The following is a 16774-nucleotide window of genomic DNA, read 5'->3' as shown; positions in this document are numbered from 1 at the left end:
GCAAGGTGATCCCTCAGTGTTTGAGTGATCACCTTGCCCTGTAAATGCACACAATGATTATCGCTCAGAAGACATGTTTTGAGCCATAATCGTTGTATCTAAATGGCCCTAATTGTTTCTTATCTCTAACTACAGATTCTTTTCATTTCTTTCTATAACTCTTCTCTTTCTAACTGTCAACGCGTTTCATCAGTATAGAAGCTGCTACTGACTCATCCGGACATAGTAGAAAGAACTACCAACCTGGTTTATTACACAATCGCAGCATGTGCCGCACACAACATTTACCCCTCATGACACCCTATGAGACAAATTAGATATTAGAAAAAAACTTTCTGACAGTGAGGGGGATCAATGAGTGGAACAGGTTACCACGGGAGGTGGGGAGTTCTCCTTCAATGGAAGTGTTCAAACAAAGGCTGGACAGACAGCTGTCTGGGATGATTTAGTGATCCTGCACTGAGCAGGGGGTCGGACCTGATGACCCTGGAGGTCCCTTCCAACTCCACCATTCTGTGATTCATATTAGAATAGTACGAAGCCTCCCATAAATGTCACTTTAATTGCACTTTATTTTAATTCATGTTCTGTAAATATATTTGAGGCACTAAACCCTAAAGTGGGTCCTTAAGATATATTACACAAATCCTGGCCAATGCTGGTGTCTGATCCTCATCTAGCCGAAGTTAGTTCAAATCGCCCGATTATTACATTAAGACGAGGTCAGAATCTTAAAGGGGTTGTCCCGCGCCGAAACGTTTTTTTTTTTTTCAATAGGCCCTCCGTTCGGCGCGAGACAAACCCAATGCATGTGTTTAAAAAAAAACCGTTTAGTACTTACCCGAATCCCCGCGCTGCGGCGACTTCTTCCTTACCTTAGCAAGATGGCCACCGGGATCTTCACCCACGATGCACCGCGGGTCTTCTCCCATGGTGCACCGTGGGCTCTGTGCGGTCCATTGCCGATTCCAGCCTCCTGATTGGCTGGAATCGGCACACGTGACGGGGCGGAGCTACGAGGACCAGCTCTCCGGCACGAGCGGCCCCATTCACCAGGGAGAAGACCGGACTGCGCAAGCGCGTCTAATCTAGCGATTAGACGCTGAAATTAGACGGCACCATGGAGACGAGGACGCTAGCAACGGAACAGGTAAGTGAATAACTTCTGTATGGCTCATAATTAATGCACAATGTACATTACAAAGTGCATTAATATGGCCATACAGAAGTGTATAACCCCACTTGCTTTCGCGAGACAACCCCTTTAAGGACATTATAGTCCATAGCTAATTTACTTGGCCCTGGATAAGCAGTCTCAGACGCTCCTCCTTCAGGCTTCCATCCATGTGATAACTGGACATTTTGCTCAGTAGTTATGAATGCCTCTCAATTCTTAAACCCCCCTCGATAATATATTTCCTGATCCCACTGATTGTATTAGGAGTAGGGCAGTAATATATGTGCCCGTCTGTCCATGCCTCGAGGTTTATGTGGGCAAAACGATTCAAGACTTTAGGAGGCATCAGAGTACTGTTCGTACCAATGCAGATACACCCAATGCCAGACAGATGAATTGGAATGCGTACATTTTGGGGGCTGACAAAACTCTTCCTTGGCCCTTCTTAAAGGAATTTGGATGCTAAGCTGTTAGAGGAGTCAGGGCTGCTTCACACTGGTGATCGCCGCGAGAAACCGCGGCAAAATCGTGACATCTTTCCCGCGATTTTTAAGCATCAACACTGCTTTTTCTCAAAAAAAAAACTTCACTGTTAGTTGCCATTTCTCACGCATTTTTATCACGCGATTTGGCACGATTTTTTAGCATGAAAGTTAAAAGGACTTTCTAATTTTAGGAACGGATCGCATCGTACAAAAATCACAAGTTTGTGATACGATAAAAAGGAGGCTCCATAGGGAACCATGGGAGATAAAAAACGTAGAATGCAGAAGGATCGGGCGTGCAGAGATATTGTTTATTGCAACATTGCCTGAGTGCAAACATCGCAAATGTGAAGGAAACCATTAAAAATCATTGGTCTCATAATTCTGCGCTTTCACTCACTCTCGCATTGCGAGATTTTATCGCCAGTGTGAAGGCGCCATCAAGGAGGACTTTACGTCTAAGAAGTAAAGCGTCCGGGGGATTAAATGAGGGCTTTTCATGTGCGGCCTTTATGTAAACAATGTCTGTAAACGGGGTAGATTATTATATTACAGTGTCACGTCCAAACAGGATGCGCTGGATCCGTAAACTTGAAGATATGTCAAAACAACTGACAAACACCCAAAACACCAACCTAACATACATGGTACAAGGCACTGGTTTGTATTTTGGCCTAAATATTTTAGTCCATGAGCCCGCCAACAAGGGTCCTTGTTTTCTCGTGGGTCCCTATTCTAACAACACAACAACCCTGTGAGTCCTGCCTGCAAGCGGGGCGATCATCCCAATAGGGACGGCCCTGCGCTGGAACCTTAAGTCCTGGCTCGCCCTAGATGGAAAACAATCCAAGCAGAACAGGACACAGTTCACACCAACACACAAGGGAATGCTTACCACACGGAACAGGACTGTTCACACCACATGTCCGGCCACCTGCACAGACACTCAGAACACGTCGCTGTTAACACCTACCGAAAACCATGCATGGATGCAAACACAAGGGTACTGGGAGGGAAATGAGGAAACCAGCACCCTCTAGCCAGAGGGGCTGGTATTTATGTGCAGCAGACCGGTGGGGATTGGCTGGCTGGAGAACTCCACAACCAGCCAGCTCAATGATCCCACACCTGAGGCAGTATGCTCCTGGAAACCCATAGAACTACAGGTCCCAGCAGAACAACCTAACATGCAGTTAATTTTGTTCATACTTCACGTTTCTGTTTTACACTATTGTCAGTGTGGTGCCCCACAGCGACCAAGACATGTCAAGAGGTGTCACTTGTCACAGTGGGTCTCCCAGACTCCTCCCCGGAGGGACATACGGAACCTCGACCAAGGCACCGCTAGACCTCTTCCAGGCAACGCTGGGACAGCGGTTACCTGTATAAGCGTAGTGGACTTGAAGATGTCACGCATGACGCCACCATTCCATTCACACCGGCAAATCCTCAGCAGTTAAATAAGAGAGTCCACACAGAGTTAACTTTTAATACCTCAATCACTGGGAACGGGCAGTGAATAGAACTTTACTTCTTGCTAAATAAGCTTCACACACCAGTGCAGGAATTACAGTTACGCAAAGTCAGGAAGGAGAACACAGGAAGATATCGGACCTTCAGGCTAAGTTATCTGTAAGGTTCTGTTCCTGGAAAGGGAACACTCCGAAGGAGGACAGGGAAGGGAACACTCCACTGACACTCACTTGTACACTCTAGCATGAACACTGCACGGCGGACTCCTTGCTTCTCTCACTTTCACTCCTCAAAGGTGGTTCCTAGAATGGTCGGCCTCAGGATATGGGATACCCCCATGTGGCCGGCACTATCACTCCTTTCTCAACCGTTGAAGATGACAGAAGCCCACACCTCGCTCTCAATCACTCACACTTATAGAGGGTAGACATCACGTGACTAGACAGAACGGTTACTTTGCCAGACATATCCCAGCCACTTTCAGACATTAAAGGGGTTGTCTCGCGGCAGCAAGTGGGTCTATACACTTCTGTATGGCCATATTAATGCACTTTGTAATATACATCGTGCATTAAATATGAGCCATACAGAAGTTATTCACTTACCTGCTCCGTTGCTGGCGTCCCCGTCTCCATGGCGCCGTCTAATTTCTGTGTCATCTGGCTGCTTTAGACGCGCTTGCGCTGTGCGGTCTTCTGCCTGGTGAATGGGGCCACTCCGGCGCGCTCGCGCCGGAGAGCTGGTCTGCGCGTCATCATCATAGCTCCGCCTCCGTCACGTGGTGTCGATCAGCCAATAAGGTGGCTGTATTGGCAGTGGAATGCAAGACAGGAGAAGAAAATCCACGGTGCACCGTGGGAGAAGACCAGCGGCGCCATCTTTAAAAGAAGAAGCTGCAGAACGCTGATGCAGGTAAGCGAAATGTTATTTTTAAAAACTAACAAATGCTTTCTTTTTAACAGGGCAGAATGCAGGGGTCTATCGGAAAAAAAAAATTTCGATTTCGCCACGGGACAACCCCTTTAACCTCTTGCATGCTGGAGCTCTGCAATACACATAACAGCAGACTACACAATTTGCACAGTGCATCCACATTAAAGACATGACATGTATGACAAGTATGGAGGGGCCAGATATAGGTGTTTTTCGGGCCATTACCCCAGCACAAGTTAACATCTTTTTGGTTACATATAATCCTTTTCTGATAAAAATAACCTACTAAATAACATGAGACACAAATACTGCGCTGTATCTGTGTGAATCCATGTTTTACTTAATTATCTTTCCCAGGCAGACATGGGCAGACCGTGCCGGCGGATGATGTCCATGGTGGGATTTGAACCAAGGATCTCAGCGCTGCAGCGCAACAGTATTGACTGTTGAGCCGATGTGCCGAGCATTCACCTCTTCACTATTTTCAAGAAGATTTAGTCTCCTTTGGGACCCATGTGTTTCCCCATTTTTATCTCATGCTATTTAGGGGGAGGAGGGAGGATACAGACTTTTTCTAAGTTGATTCCATCATGCATGGGACCCGTAGGGAACGGCTGGTGTCACGGCTGGGGTCATGGTGACCACTTATTGCTTTGGCATTGTTCCCGGGACGCACAGAACTAGAACAGTAAAAAAGTATAAACAGCACCATCCAAAGTCTGAAATAAAGGTGAATTCTCCCTCGTAAAGAGGATGGACGAGGCTGGGAGACATAATATACTTACACTATATACAGGTACAGACACTGCCAGGGTTCTCTTACAGAACACAAGAGACATCACAGCTACATAAAGCAGTAACTCCAGGAGACAGAAACACAACACTAACCTTACAGTCCTGTAATCCAGACCAGTGGTTCCCAAACTTTTTCAGCCATGGAGCCCTTTTGAAGCAAAAGTTTCTTGTGGAGCCCCACAGAGGGTGTGGTCAGGGGAGGGGCTAGGGGCGTGGCTTATTGCAACATATAATATTTACCTCCGGCGTTATAAAAAGGACAGGGCTGTTTAAAAAAAAAATAGGGAGGAACGCTGGAGCGCTGGATGGGCCATTGATATGCATTATATTTTAAATTAACATGCTGCGGAATTAAATCCCTCTCAACATGCCAATATCCGCATGGGTTTTTCTGCAGAGTTTTTCCACAGTGTTTGGATAAGATTTTCTAAATCTCATCCACTTTGCTGCTACAGCACCTGTAAATTCCGCAGCAAATTCGTCCCAAGTAGTAATAGTGATCCCCTATATTAGTGGCCCCAGTAGAAATAGCATCCCTTGTATTGGCCCCAGTAGTAATAGGCTCCCCTATATTGGCCTATATTATCGTGGTGAGTAGCCAACGGCATGCATGCCAGCAGAGAGGGCTCTGCGTGCCCTCCATGGACCGAGACTCTCGGACGGAGCTCCTGACTATCGCTCGCAGAGCCCCAAGCACTGATCTAGACATTGCTGAACACACCGATACCATCAAGCCATGATGGGCTAAGAAGGAGCACCATGGTAGGCGCACCTTTCACCTCAGTCAGAATCATGTTGATAAAACTGTGTCAAACTGCTGGCTGTCTCGGGGGAACCTCTTTGGAGGAACAGGGTTCATGATCGCCATACAGGATCAAGTCATAAACACAAAAACTACAGGGATAACATCTTAAAAGACATCAGACTTACTGAGGACACGTGAAGAAAATGCCAAATGGTGCCAGAAAGGAAGGCAAGGGTCAGAACAGGCAGAATTTTTTAATGATAAGACTAGCTTAGGATCAGGGTAGGCAGCAGACATATACATGCAAAGTCCAAAAACAAGCTGAGGTCAGGAATGGAGAAGACAGGAAAGTTGAGTGGAAAGGGCATGGGTCAAAAGAGGAGTCAGTATCAAGAAGCACCTTTGCATACCAAATGAAACCAATTGTGCTGGCTCCTTCCAGTGTGAAAGGGTGCTTTAAATATCCGAGGAATTATCTGGATTGGCCAGGAGCAGGAAAGCTGGATGCACACACTGGCCCTTGATGAGGTGGGCTAACCATACACACATCCAACAGGCAGCAGTAACAAACCAGCTGGTCACAGTATCCAAGACCTTGGTGATGACCATAACTGGAAGCAGAAGGTAGGGCTTTTAGTAACTCAGCTATCAGCTTATGATTGGGGAACTTAGCCGTGTTTCTCATAGCAAACGCCAGAAGCTTCAGCCTCACAGAACCACAGAACTCAATATTGGCCTAATTGATGAATATGTCCCATTCATGTTTGGTATGTCCAGAGTAGTAATAATCTGCTTTGGAACTTGCTGGTCAGATTATCTCACTAGGAGATTCCTGTGAGAAGATGTGACTTAAACTTGAATAATGTCCTGCAACTTTCCTATTTTGAGTGTAATTCGCCATCCCCTCTGATGGGACCAGAAGGAGGGTTAAAGGGATTGTCCGCTCACCTAAGAAGTTGTTTCATAGTCTCCAATGGTGGGATTATAGCCCGTCACCCAAGGCACAATTTTAGGAATGCTGCTCTGACCCTGGCCACATAATCAGTAACATCCATTGCTGTGGCCACACAGGGGCGCCGTTACCATGCTGTGATCTAAGACTGCCACCTAAAGCAGCAGTCTACAGGATCTTAGAGGGGCAACAGGTTGCTACCCAGCTCGTAGTTATTTTTTTACCAGCCATTAATGGCCAATAAAAAATAATTGCCTGCTGTGAGCCAACCGGGCAGCAACCCAACAGGCATTTCACTCACACAGACTGCAGCGTTGGTCCAGTGATGGCAGCCGCTGTTGAGTCTGTGACACCTGACCTCTCGTACCTGGTAGGAGTCTGCGTGCGCCATCCTGTACACAGCACAGATACTGGTGGAAGGGGAGAATGGTCAGCGGTCACAGACTCAGCGACGGTTGGCGTCACTGCACCAGGACTGCGGACTGGGTGAGGGAAATGCCAGTTGGGTTGCTGCCAGGCAAGATGCCAATAAAAGGGACCCTATAAGTACTATATAGGGGTATTAGTACTGGGGTCACTATTATTTCTGGGGCCAAAAGAAATGTTTTTAGTACTTGGGCCACTAACAGGGTCACTATTACAACTGGGACCTCTAATGGAGTCACTATAACTCCTGAGGCCATTAATGGGGTTACTATAACCATTGAGACCATTAGGAAGACACTTACTATTGGGGCCACTATTACTCTGTCACTCCAGACATCTCAATGGTGCAAATATGTGTTGGGTATCTTGTGTATTGGCGCTTTCAATGCCTGTTAAATGGGGGACGGGGTTCCTCATATTTGGGCGCAATTTCACACTATGCCTCAGGCAGCATAAAGGTTTGGAGCGCCCCTGCCGCCACAGCATGATATTCAGTCTGCCATTCGCATGAGCTACTCTCCAGCTTGCCTATATGGACAGTAGTGGCAGTATTTTGTATGACTATCTGGACCGGTTTTGGGGGCACTTACCTCTTTTGTAGCAAGTGTGGAGCATGGAGTAACCCTTCATAGTCATATCTGAGTCACGTGCACAGTAACATGACAGGTTGGTAGAAGAGTCAGGGGCCGCCATTTATTACATCTATTTAAGAATTCGGCTTGTCGATAAGAGCCCAAAATGTATGGACTCACGGGGCCGAGACCGCCGAGGTCAGAGGTGCTGAGGGTTTTTCATGATTATCAAACTTCCCATTTTCTCGCTGTCCACCTCGGAACCTGATCTTCGGTCTATCCATACATCAGACTCATCTCTGCATTCAGTGACCAAGCGCACACATTGTTCTCAGCGCTCCTGCTCCTATGAGTCCATAACTTATGGTGCTTATACAACCTCACAGTTAAAGAGTAACTACACATTCAGCTAAGTTTTGACAAGTATTGATCAGTTGGGGTGCTGCTGTTGAGACCCCTGCTGATCGCTAGCATGAGGGGACCGCAGCACTCACACAAACGCTGCGCCCCCTTGGCTGTCTTCGCTGCTTTTTGGCTCCTTTCTCCTCTCTTTAACCCTTTCCAATCCAATTTGTATCCTGGTTTTCCTAGGGGGCTTACTCGTTTTCTGCCATTATACAACAGCACTATATGCTGGCTAAAGCCAGTACTGCATGAGGTGACACGTTGGATAGGCTCCGACAGCAGAGAGGCTGGCAATATACAGTAAGAGAACCCCGACGGATGTCTTCCAACATCGGAGCTGCATAGCCTTAAATCATAATGTCTTCAGAGGACAGACAGTGGATTGGAAGGGGTTAAGGTGGACAGGATTAGATGATGTTACCTGGCGTCCCTGAAGATGGAAAGCAAAGGTCCCACCTACCCCAGCAGCGATACTCGCATAGCTGCTAGGATCCGCCAGACACTTCTGCTTCACCTTCCTCACTAGTTACACTTCACTGCTTTTCCCCTTACCTCCCCCAAATACTCCTCCACCAGCAGACACCCCAAAATTAACACTGCACTATTTAGATTCAGGTCCTAGGTCTGTGGTGAAAATGTAATTGGCTATTTGTAGTTCTCCATCTTGTATTCGAACAGCCATGAATGTTCAATGTATAAATTATAAGGATTGTATATCTGAGTCTAATAGACTTACTGGAACCATGTTAATATCTGGACATAGAATCCCCATTGTCTTGTAATTCTACCACCATTGTCTATAGAGGCTTGTGATTCTATTGTCTAATTAATCATGCGAATCAATCCTCATTGTTTTAAGACTGTACTGGGGCCTTATGTGTATTTGGAGATTAGCGTTCCTATTGTTTTAAGACTCAGTTTTGTTTCTTATCTGATCCCATTTGAGGAATGGCCACTTTGGATTGTGACCTTTTCAGACAAACAACTCTATGCATTGCTATTTGTAATGCAAATATTCAAGCAATAGATCATAAAATGCGGGAGGGGGGGCTTGGAGGGCTAGAAGCATTTTGGACATGTGATAGTGCGGTGGTCCAGAGCTGGGCACTACAATAAAAATGTGGTTGCTTTTGTCTGGATGTGTGTGTATGCCTTTGAGATGTTCTTTGCATGTTTGTTGCTCACTGCATGGTCTGCCTGACAACCTGCAGCATTCCTGATTGGCCTGAGTAACACCCAGCAACAGCTTAGTGATTGGAGGACAGGATAGTCAGGAGATAGCAGGCCTGCAATTGGTGTGTTGGTTGCTCAACAGCGCCAGAGCCCGCATGGGAAGATAATTTCAAGTGTGCTTAAGAGGCAGTTGGTAGTGAGTAGCTAGAGAGAGAGACCAGCGAATAGAAAAGACCAGAGAAGGAGAGAAGGACATACAGTGCAGTGAGAAGGAGAAGGTGTAGTGAGTAATAGAAAAAGCCAGTAATGAAAGGATGTAGAAAGGCAGCATAACAAAGAAGGATATAGAAGGAAGGATTGTATTATAAAAGAAAGTTTTAACCCTTTCCAATCCACTGTCTGATCTCTGAAGACATTATGATTTAAGGCTGTACAGCTCCGATGTTGGAAGACATCCGTCAGGGTTCTCTTACTGTATATTGTCAGCCTCTCTGCTGTCGGAGCCTATCCAATGTGTCACCTCATGCAGTACTGGCTTTAGCCAGCAGATAGCGCCGTTGTATAACAGCAGAAAAAAAAGGCCCCTAGGAAAACCAGGAACAAATTGGATTGGAAAGGGTTAAAGACAAGGCTTATATATAGGCAGAGGGTTAGAGGAAGATAAACTGATAAAGAAAGGGACAGCAGTAAGGACTCATGCCCACAAGCGATGCAGAATACGCCTGCGAAATTAATCCCATGGGAGTACGAGTCAGAATAAAAAAGCGCCAGCGAGTGATTATGTTTTTCCACGCAGATTTCCGTGGTTTCGCTTCCTTGATATCAATGGAGCCCTCCCGCAGTGTAAACCCACAGTAAAATAGAACATGCTACAATTTTTTTCCGCTTACGGATATCGGCAGTACAAGTTCGCATGTGTGTGTTGGCAGGCAGAAAGCTATTAACATATTAACCAGAGATTGGAGCTGCTAAAAGATCATTTGCATATTCCCTGTGCATTCTGGGAAGAGCAAAGAATCACTGTAAGTGGGAAGATTGGTGGGATTAGCCAGGTCTAGCTTTTCGGAGGACATCGGCAAACTGCGCGCCTAACGGCATGTGAAATTGTGCACTTAGCAGTATTTTATAAGTTATATATCTTCACTACAATTTTTTACTTTTAGAAGGTTGGAAGTGATATCAACTGACAACATGGAAAAAAGAGGAGCCTAATGGTGGGCTGCAACGTATGCTATATGTTTACAGATCGACCAGAGGAAAAGCTAAAGTTCACCTGTCAAAAACGCAAGCTTGTGTCTCTACTGGAGGAAAAGGTGCAGAGTCTTCAGGAGAGAATAGCTACATTGTAACGTATTAAGGAAGATGAGGATTTCCTTGACAGCAGAGTGTGATGACGCGGGACGCAGCTCGATACCCAAGATGGAACGCACGTACGCTTGAGGATCTGTCAGATGACGTGAGCGGGGCTGCTGAGAACTCCGCCTCCTGTACACACGCGCGAGGCTAGCGTCCAGCGTGGTGCAGGCAAGGAAATCAGATGTACTGCATTGGGATGCATGATTAAGGTATGTTATGTATATATATATATATATATATATATATATATATATATATGTGTGTGTGATTGAACAGTAGTGTTATAAGCTTGATAAAGGCGTCAGTTGACGCAGAAACGCGTTGCTTTTAATATCTATTTTTTTATGTATATGTTTTTTGGGGAATAAAAATTAAGCTTACTTTGAACTGCGGTTTCCAGGAGCTTATTCCCTATCTACCTAAGGGTCGGTATTGTAGCGCAGACGTAAAAAAGTTTTTTCTGGTTGTTTATTTATTGACAGCAGAAGAAAGTCTTCAAAATGTTGAAGGAAAAGAAATGTCCAGTGTACCTGCAGAAGCCGAGGAATCAGTCAGCACCCATACTGCTCAGGAACCCGTACGCAGTTCTCACACAGGGGGGGGGGGGGGGCTGGTACTGGTTCCTGAGCAGAAGGAGAAAGAGGTACAGCAAGAAATGACTCTATCCACAAAGAACCTATCACCGTGGCAACAGTATACTTCAAAACAAATATTCTAAATTTATCCCCGGGAAGAACTGTCTGAATAATACATAAAACTTAACGTTTAATCTTTAATAAATAAAATAAATTTGTGGACAAACACGTACAAGAAGTATTTAAAATGATAGTCACACCACCCTCGGATATTAGGGATGGCTCTTGATATAGAGCCTAAGGAATTTCACAGACCCCCTAGAGACCAGGTGCATATACCACCTAATGCCCAAACTCATGCGTTCCGAATAGTGGGCATAAACAAGTGATGGTTCAGTTTGTGGACTCACAGTATATACCCCCGTACTCCCTTTTTCAGGGTAAGTTGTAGATATATACACCACCTTAATTGTATATTTCAAGTGGTGGGTATAAGCCAAAGTCCCATCTACAGGGAGTGGGTACTAGCGTGATTATTCCACTTCTGACCTCATAGTATCAAATGACAGAAATAAGGGGGAAAGGGATAATCCAATCTTTCCCTTATGGGGTGACTTATGTCAGGTTTCACTATTATAGGGTGAAGCACGAGTAGTTGTCACTTCCACTATTCATGTGTATGGGAAAAGACAACATGTAGTCTCTACTCGGTCAACCCTCTATAGCCGCATCAGTGTGGTCTTGCGCGGTCTAATATTGCCGCAATAAGAGCACACAGTCAAGATATCCGCATCAATGTGGCATCACGCGGTTTGATATTACCGCATTAGAGGCACATCTAAAGATGAGGTAACTCTGTCTTTTTTATGCTCAGTTGAATGGTTGAACTTGGTAAATATCAACCATATCAATCTCAATAAACCACTCTCAAGCATCGATCTCAATCGTCAATCTCAATCTCAATCAACGCGTTTCCACAAAAGGTAAGTATACCCATTGCTTCATCAGGATTGAGCTAGTACTGTATGGTACAGGTTTTTGTTGTAATTATTCTCTCAGTCATTCAATGTTTTTATGACCTATACTTCTTAGATAGATGAGACTTATTTAAGTAACTCTGATATCTTAAGCCCCCTATTCCACTTAGTTTGATAGTGGCAATTAAGGGCTGGTTAGAGATAAAGTGCAGCAACCCATATGGTTAGGGTGCAGTTTGTAGCCACAGGCAGCTACAAAGACAGAGGCAGCAATGGTCAGTGAAACCAGTGCCCCATCTTAAATACCGTAGGCTCCGCCCACAATAGCTTGGTGGGAGTGTCTCCTGCCCCAATCAGGGCTAACAAGATCAAACACACCCCCCTCCGTCAATTGCACCGTATCATCACGTGGGGGCGTCACCACGTCATCGCGCAGACAAGTGACCAATGTAGATGTCTCCCTAACGCGAGACATGGTGACGCTACGTAGTTACGTCACACCGCGCGGCCAGGCCGCGTCTCGAAGTAGGCTCCGCCTCCCTGTGTGACGTTTCAAACGCTAGCGAGCCGTAGCGTGATGACGCGGCAGCGCAGCGTCGTATAGCGCCGCCTCCCTGACTGACGTCACCAGCGCTAGCGTAACGTGATGACGCGGTAGTGTCGCGTCGTAGGCGTCACTACCGAGACGTGTCGCCTAGCGATAACCAATAGGAGAAGGGTAATATGCGCGGATATTCCCTTCCATCATTCTCTTAGTGGCGCATGCGTATTGGCTCTATTTATGGACTTAGTCCCGAATGAGTTGGCGCCTGCGCCGCCGCTCTCTTTACGGACTTCATCTCCAGTTGCCTCACGCATGCGCTGCCACTATTAATCCGGACTTAGTCCCAGGTAGAGTGGCAAATGTGTGAAGGTTTTGGCTAGGTTTAAATATCTTATAGTATATTTATCACGTCTAGGGGCCTACCCTTGATGTCGGAAATCTCCCCTACTCGTGACAATGAGGATGGGGGGGTCAGAGTTGTATCTGGAGGCATAAAAATCCACACTCCAGCGATGAAGGAGGTCATAAATCTGAGTGTCATATTAATATCCATTAGTTAGTGTTGGAATACAAGCACATCTGGAGGTAAGTATAGTCATCAGATGTCAAATAAACACTTGAACGTATATCTTCCTAATACATCTATTAAAACTCCATATCAGTTGTTGGAAAACTGAACTTGCAAATATGCATATCCTTTATGTGAAAATGTCGTGGAGACCCATGCCTGCTAGTCGTAATGCCTACCTGATGTATATATAATTTGTTGTAGTCATACATACTCGGGCATACCTCTATTTACGCCTTCCATATACTCGGAAGGGGGTGTAAATTCCCCAAGTTAGTCATATCCCACGAGTATATGTGTAGCAGCATCATCAAATTGTTGGAGAGCCAGGACGTAGTTTTTTGGAACCATCAAGAGTCCCATAGCCCACAAGTTGCGAAAGAGGTAAGTAGATACCAGGGATATTATATTATGTACTAATTACCAATAGCTAAGGGCACTTTGAAATTCCGTCGGATACAGCGGGTACTGTGTAGGTGGATAGACGTAGCACCTTTCTTGCTATATAGATTTTCAAATGAATGCAGTAAAAGATAGAGTCTCATTGAGGCCTTTTGGTGCGCACGTGTCTAATCTATAGATCCACGTGCATTCTTTCTGCAAAAGCCTCCTGTCTATATTGCCTCTTCTCCCATTGTCCCTAACGCATTCAATTCCTCGAAAGGTCACTAAGTCTGGGTTACTCTCATGCGCCTCTTTCATGTGTACTGCTAGGCTCGTCTGCTCCTTCCTATTGATGTTTCCAATATGGGCTAACACACGACGACGTAATTGTTGCTTCGTTTTACCTATGTATACCAGAGGGCAAGGGCATGAAGCCAGGTAAATGACCCCACTTGTGCGACAATTGATAAATTCTCTGATGTGGTATATTTTCTGTGTTGACGAACTAGAAAAGGTTGTACTTTTCTGCATGTATTTACACGCTTTGCAGCTACCACAAGGAAAGGAGCCTTTTGGTGCTTCTGCCGGAAGCCATGTTGCATGTGTCGGTACATGGGATAGGTGACTATGTACCAACCTATCCCGTAGATTTCTTCCTCGACGATAGGTTATCAGTGGTCTAGTTGGTAGAAAATCCTTCAGATCACCATCTTTCATCAATATGTCCCAATGTTTCATGAGTATGTTACGAACATCCTGTGATCTGTCATCGAAGCTGCCAATTATTCGCATCTCTTCCGATGTGGACTTCTGCTTCGGTTCGAGTAGATCCTCTCTCCTTAATTCAGCCGCTTTCCTCTCTGATTGTTTAATGACTTCCTCTGGGTACCCTCTGTCTCTAAACCGTCTGTGCATCTCTGCAGATTTGACGTTATATTCACTATCATTGGAGCAGTTACGTCTTGCTCTAATAAATTGACCTTTAGGTATTCCGCGTTTAAGCGGGGTCGGGTGGTGACTAGACCAGTGGAGCAAGGTGTTCGTAGCTGTCTGTTTCCGAAAGATAGTAGTCTCAATACAGTTATCTTCTGTCCGTGAGATGGCCAAATCCAAGAACCAGCTCAGGGGTACGGCTATGGGGAGCCCATGTGCCCCCAGTTATGCCAACTTGTACCTGGGCTGGTGGGAGGAAGTGAAGGTGTTCAGTGAGGAAAATGAAAAGTGGACTACATCTATAGAACTGTGGATAAGATTTATCGATGATATTTTGGTACTTTGGACTGGCCCTGCGAACGACTTCCTTGAGTTCGTTGCACATCTGAACAAAAACGACCTCAATTTATTTCTAACAGCAGAGATTGACCCTGATAAAATAACATTCTTGGATTTGGCCATCTCACGGACAGAAGATAACTGTATTGAGACTACTATCTTTCGGAAACAGACAGCTACGAACACCTTGCTCCACTGGTCTAGTCACCACCCGACCCCGCTTAAACGCGGAATACCTAAAGGTCAATTTATTAGAGCAAGACGTAACTGCTCCAATGATAGTGAATATAACGTCAAATCTGCAGAGATGCACAGACGGTTTAGAGACAGAGGGTACCCAGAGGAAGTCATTAAACAATCAGAGAGGAAAGCGGCTGAATTAAGGAGAGAGGATCTACTCGAACCGAAGCAGAAGTCCACATCGGAAGAGATGCGAATAATTGGCAGCTTCGATGACAGATCACAGGATGTTCGTAACATACTCATGAAACATTGGGACATATTGATGAAAGATGGTGATCTGAAGGATTTTCTACCAACTAGACCACTGATAACCTATCGTCGAGGAAGAAATCTACGGGATAGGTTGGTACATAGTCACCTATCCCATGTACCGACACATGCAACATGGCTTCCGGCAGAAGCACCAAAAGGCTCCTTTCCTTGTGGTAGCTGCAAAGCGTGTAAATACATGCAGAAAAGTACAACCTTTTCTAGTTCGTCAACACAGAAAATATACCACATCAGAGAATTTATCAATTGTCGCACAAGTGGGGTCATTTACCTGGCTTCATGCCCTTGCCCTCTGGTATACATAGGTAAAACGAAGCAACAATTACGTCGTCGTGTGTTAGCCCATATTGGAAACATCAATAGGAAGGAGCAGACGAGCCTAGCAGTACACATGAAAGAGGCGCATGAGAGTAACCCAGACTTAGTGACCTTTCGAGGAATTGAATGCGTTAGGGACAATGGGAGAAGAGGCAATATAGACAGGAGGCTTTTGCAGAAAGAATGCACGTGGATCTATAGATTAGACACGTGCGCACCAAAAGGCCTCAATGAGACTCTATCTTTTACTGCATTCATTTGAAAATCTATATAGCAAGAAAGGTGCTACGTCTATCCACCTACACAGTACCCGCTGTATCCGACGGAATTTCAAAGTGCCCTTAGCTATTGGTAATTAGTACATAATATAATATCCCTGGTATCTACTTACCTCTTTCGCAACTTGTGGGCTATGGGACTCTTGATGGTTCCAAAAAACTACGTCCTGGCTCTCCAACAATTTGATGATGCTGCTACACATATACTCGTGGGATATGACTAACTTGGGGAATTTACACCCCCTTCCGAGTATATGGAAGGCGTAAATAGAGGTATGCCCGAGTATGTATGACTACAACAAATTATATATACATCAGGTAGGCATTACGACTAGCAGGCATGGGTCTCCACGACATTTTCACATAAAGGATATGCATATTTGCAAGTTCAGTTTTCCAACAACTGATATGGAGTTTTAATAGATGTATTAGGAAGATATACGTTCAAGTGTTTATTTGACATCTGATGACTATACTTACCTCCAGATGTGCTTGTATTCCAACACTAACTAATGGATATTAATATGACACTCAGATTTATGACCTCCTTCATCGCTGGAGTGTGGATTTTTATGCCTCCAGATACAACTCTGACCCCCCCATCCTCATTGTCACGAGTAGGGGAGATTTCCGACATCAAGGGTAGGCCCCTAGACGTGATAAATATACTATAAGATATTTAAACCTAGCCAAAACCTTCACACATTTGCCACTCTACCTGGGACTAAGTCCGGATTAATAGTGGCAGCGCATGCGTGAGGCAACTGGAGATGAAGTCCGTAAAGAGAGCGGCGGCGCAGGCGCCAACTCATTCGGGACTAAGTCCATAAATAGAGCCAATACGCATGCGCCA

General features: G+C 45.4%; 1 protein-coding gene across 1 annotated transcript in view; it reads right to left on the bottom strand.

The window, feature by feature from the left end:
• Positions 1-14455, bottom strand: part of LOC136582668 (fatty acyl-CoA hydrolase precursor, medium chain-like) — a 47495-nt gene extending 33040 nt beyond the window's left edge. The window contains exon 1 of the mRNA XM_066583847.1: positions 14178-14455. Within this exon, the coding sequence (XP_066439944.1) occupies positions 14178-14455 (278 nt within the window). The remainder of the gene's footprint in view (positions 1-14177) is intronic.
• Positions 14456-16774: the final 2319 nt, after the last annotated feature.

This window comes from Eleutherodactylus coqui, chromosome 11 (assembly GCF_035609145.1).
Source record: "Eleutherodactylus coqui strain aEleCoq1 chromosome 11, aEleCoq1.hap1, whole genome shotgun sequence".
Taxonomy (NCBI): Eukaryota; Metazoa; Chordata; class Amphibia; order Anura; family Eleutherodactylidae; genus Eleutherodactylus; species Eleutherodactylus coqui.
This window is presented reverse-complemented; position numbering and strand designations above follow the sequence as displayed.